This window comes from Orbicella franksi, chromosome 1 (genome assembly GCF_964199315.1).
Source record: "Orbicella franksi chromosome 1, jaOrbFran1.1, whole genome shotgun sequence".
Lineage (NCBI taxonomy): Eukaryota > Metazoa > Cnidaria > Anthozoa > Scleractinia > Merulinidae > Orbicella > Orbicella franksi.
The window spans coordinates 40,909,649-40,910,989 of NC_138145.1; the positions used below are offsets into that span (position 1 = coordinate 40,909,649).

The 1,341-nt window shown below is 41.5% G+C and overlaps 1 protein-coding gene across 1 annotated transcript in view; it reads right to left on the reverse strand.

The window, feature by feature from the left end:
- Nucleotides 1-1,341, reverse strand: part of LOC145462676 (uncharacterized) — a 9,773-nt gene extending 8,432 nt beyond the window's left edge. Inside the window, exon 1 of the mRNA XM_081446258.1 lies at nt 577-1,341. Coding sequence (XP_081302384.1) covers nt 577-838 — 262 coding nt within the window. The 5' untranslated portion in view covers nt 839-1,341. The remainder of the gene's footprint in view (nt 1-576) is intronic.

The following is a 1,341-nucleotide window of genomic DNA, read 5'->3' on the forward strand; positions in this document are numbered from 1 at the left end:
ATGTACAAACTTACTGTGACAAACTTAGTGACTCACTATTTAAGTGACTAGGAATGCAGACAGCGGTTGTTTGGTTTGAATATTTAGTTGTCAATTCTGGGCCACGAAAGTAAGCCGAAGTTATATAACAATGATTAAAATTAGCAGGCGTTGTGTTTTCTTTAGTTAGTCCCGTTCTAAAGAGATCGAAAGGTTTGGCCTGGTTGGGGTGATTTCAGGATGGAATATATTTAAATCGATCAGTGTTTACAACGCTTTTGCATACCTAGACATGCTTGCATAAACATGACACTGGCGAAAAGATTGCGAAGCGCCCGCACAAATTTCACCTTTAAAACATGACAGAAGTCAGTGAAAAGGTAACTTACTGACGGCAAACGAAGGACGAGTTTAGAACGTCAAGATACGTCAGAGTAACTAACTACATACGGAGGCAAGACACAACCAAACAGACCGCGTAATAAATTTCTTTCTATGTAGTATGTACAGAGACCTCATTAAGCAGTAATACTCCCAGCCGTACTTATCGGAATTGTACAAAGATCCTTTGTATTTACAAAGGGGAAAATTGCATACCTTGCCCGGCTTTCACCTTGTTAGCGAGTTGCTTGTTGCCTGCATTCTCCAGCAGGTTTTCCAAATAGGTAACATTTCCCAAGCAAATTTTACCTCTTTTGCACAGCAACTCTAAAAACTGAAGTGGTGTCTCGACAGATTCAAGCTCCCCCTTGGGCAAATCGTCCCGGCACAAAAATTTTAACTTATCCAGTTCGGACTCAGTTATATCTTCTGCTATATCAAACAAGAAACCTCGGAATGTTCTGCTCTTTGCTGCCATAATCAGAGGTGACGCTATCTCTAGGATACGAGGAGGAGAATGGATGTGAAAGGTCGTGCCCTTTCTTTTAATATTCTCAATTACCGAGTCCAGACACGCTGAAATTATATTCCAAGTGGCTCAATCGATGGAGAACCCGTCATAGATTAATTGGGTGGGGAGCTTCGAGCGAGGGAGAAATGATGCCATATGAAAAGGACACTACTGTTCACGTAAGACTACACTATACGTCTACGTGACGTGCATATATGCATTCTTGCGGATAGAATTTTAAGCAGCTTGGATACGTCACATAATGCCTTTTGTGGTGCCAAGTATTAATAACAAATTTCAATAGACAGTTTGGACGGTTTTCTCCAGTGCTGTGATGGCAAATGATTCCTTAATGGGTGGGGGAGAGTTTGGGGAGGGGAGGGCAAAGTGCCCTCGCTGATTTAAAAGCCTTAGCAACCGCAGCAACTTTCATGCTATGGTAGTTAAACTTTGAGACTTTCTTAACAAAT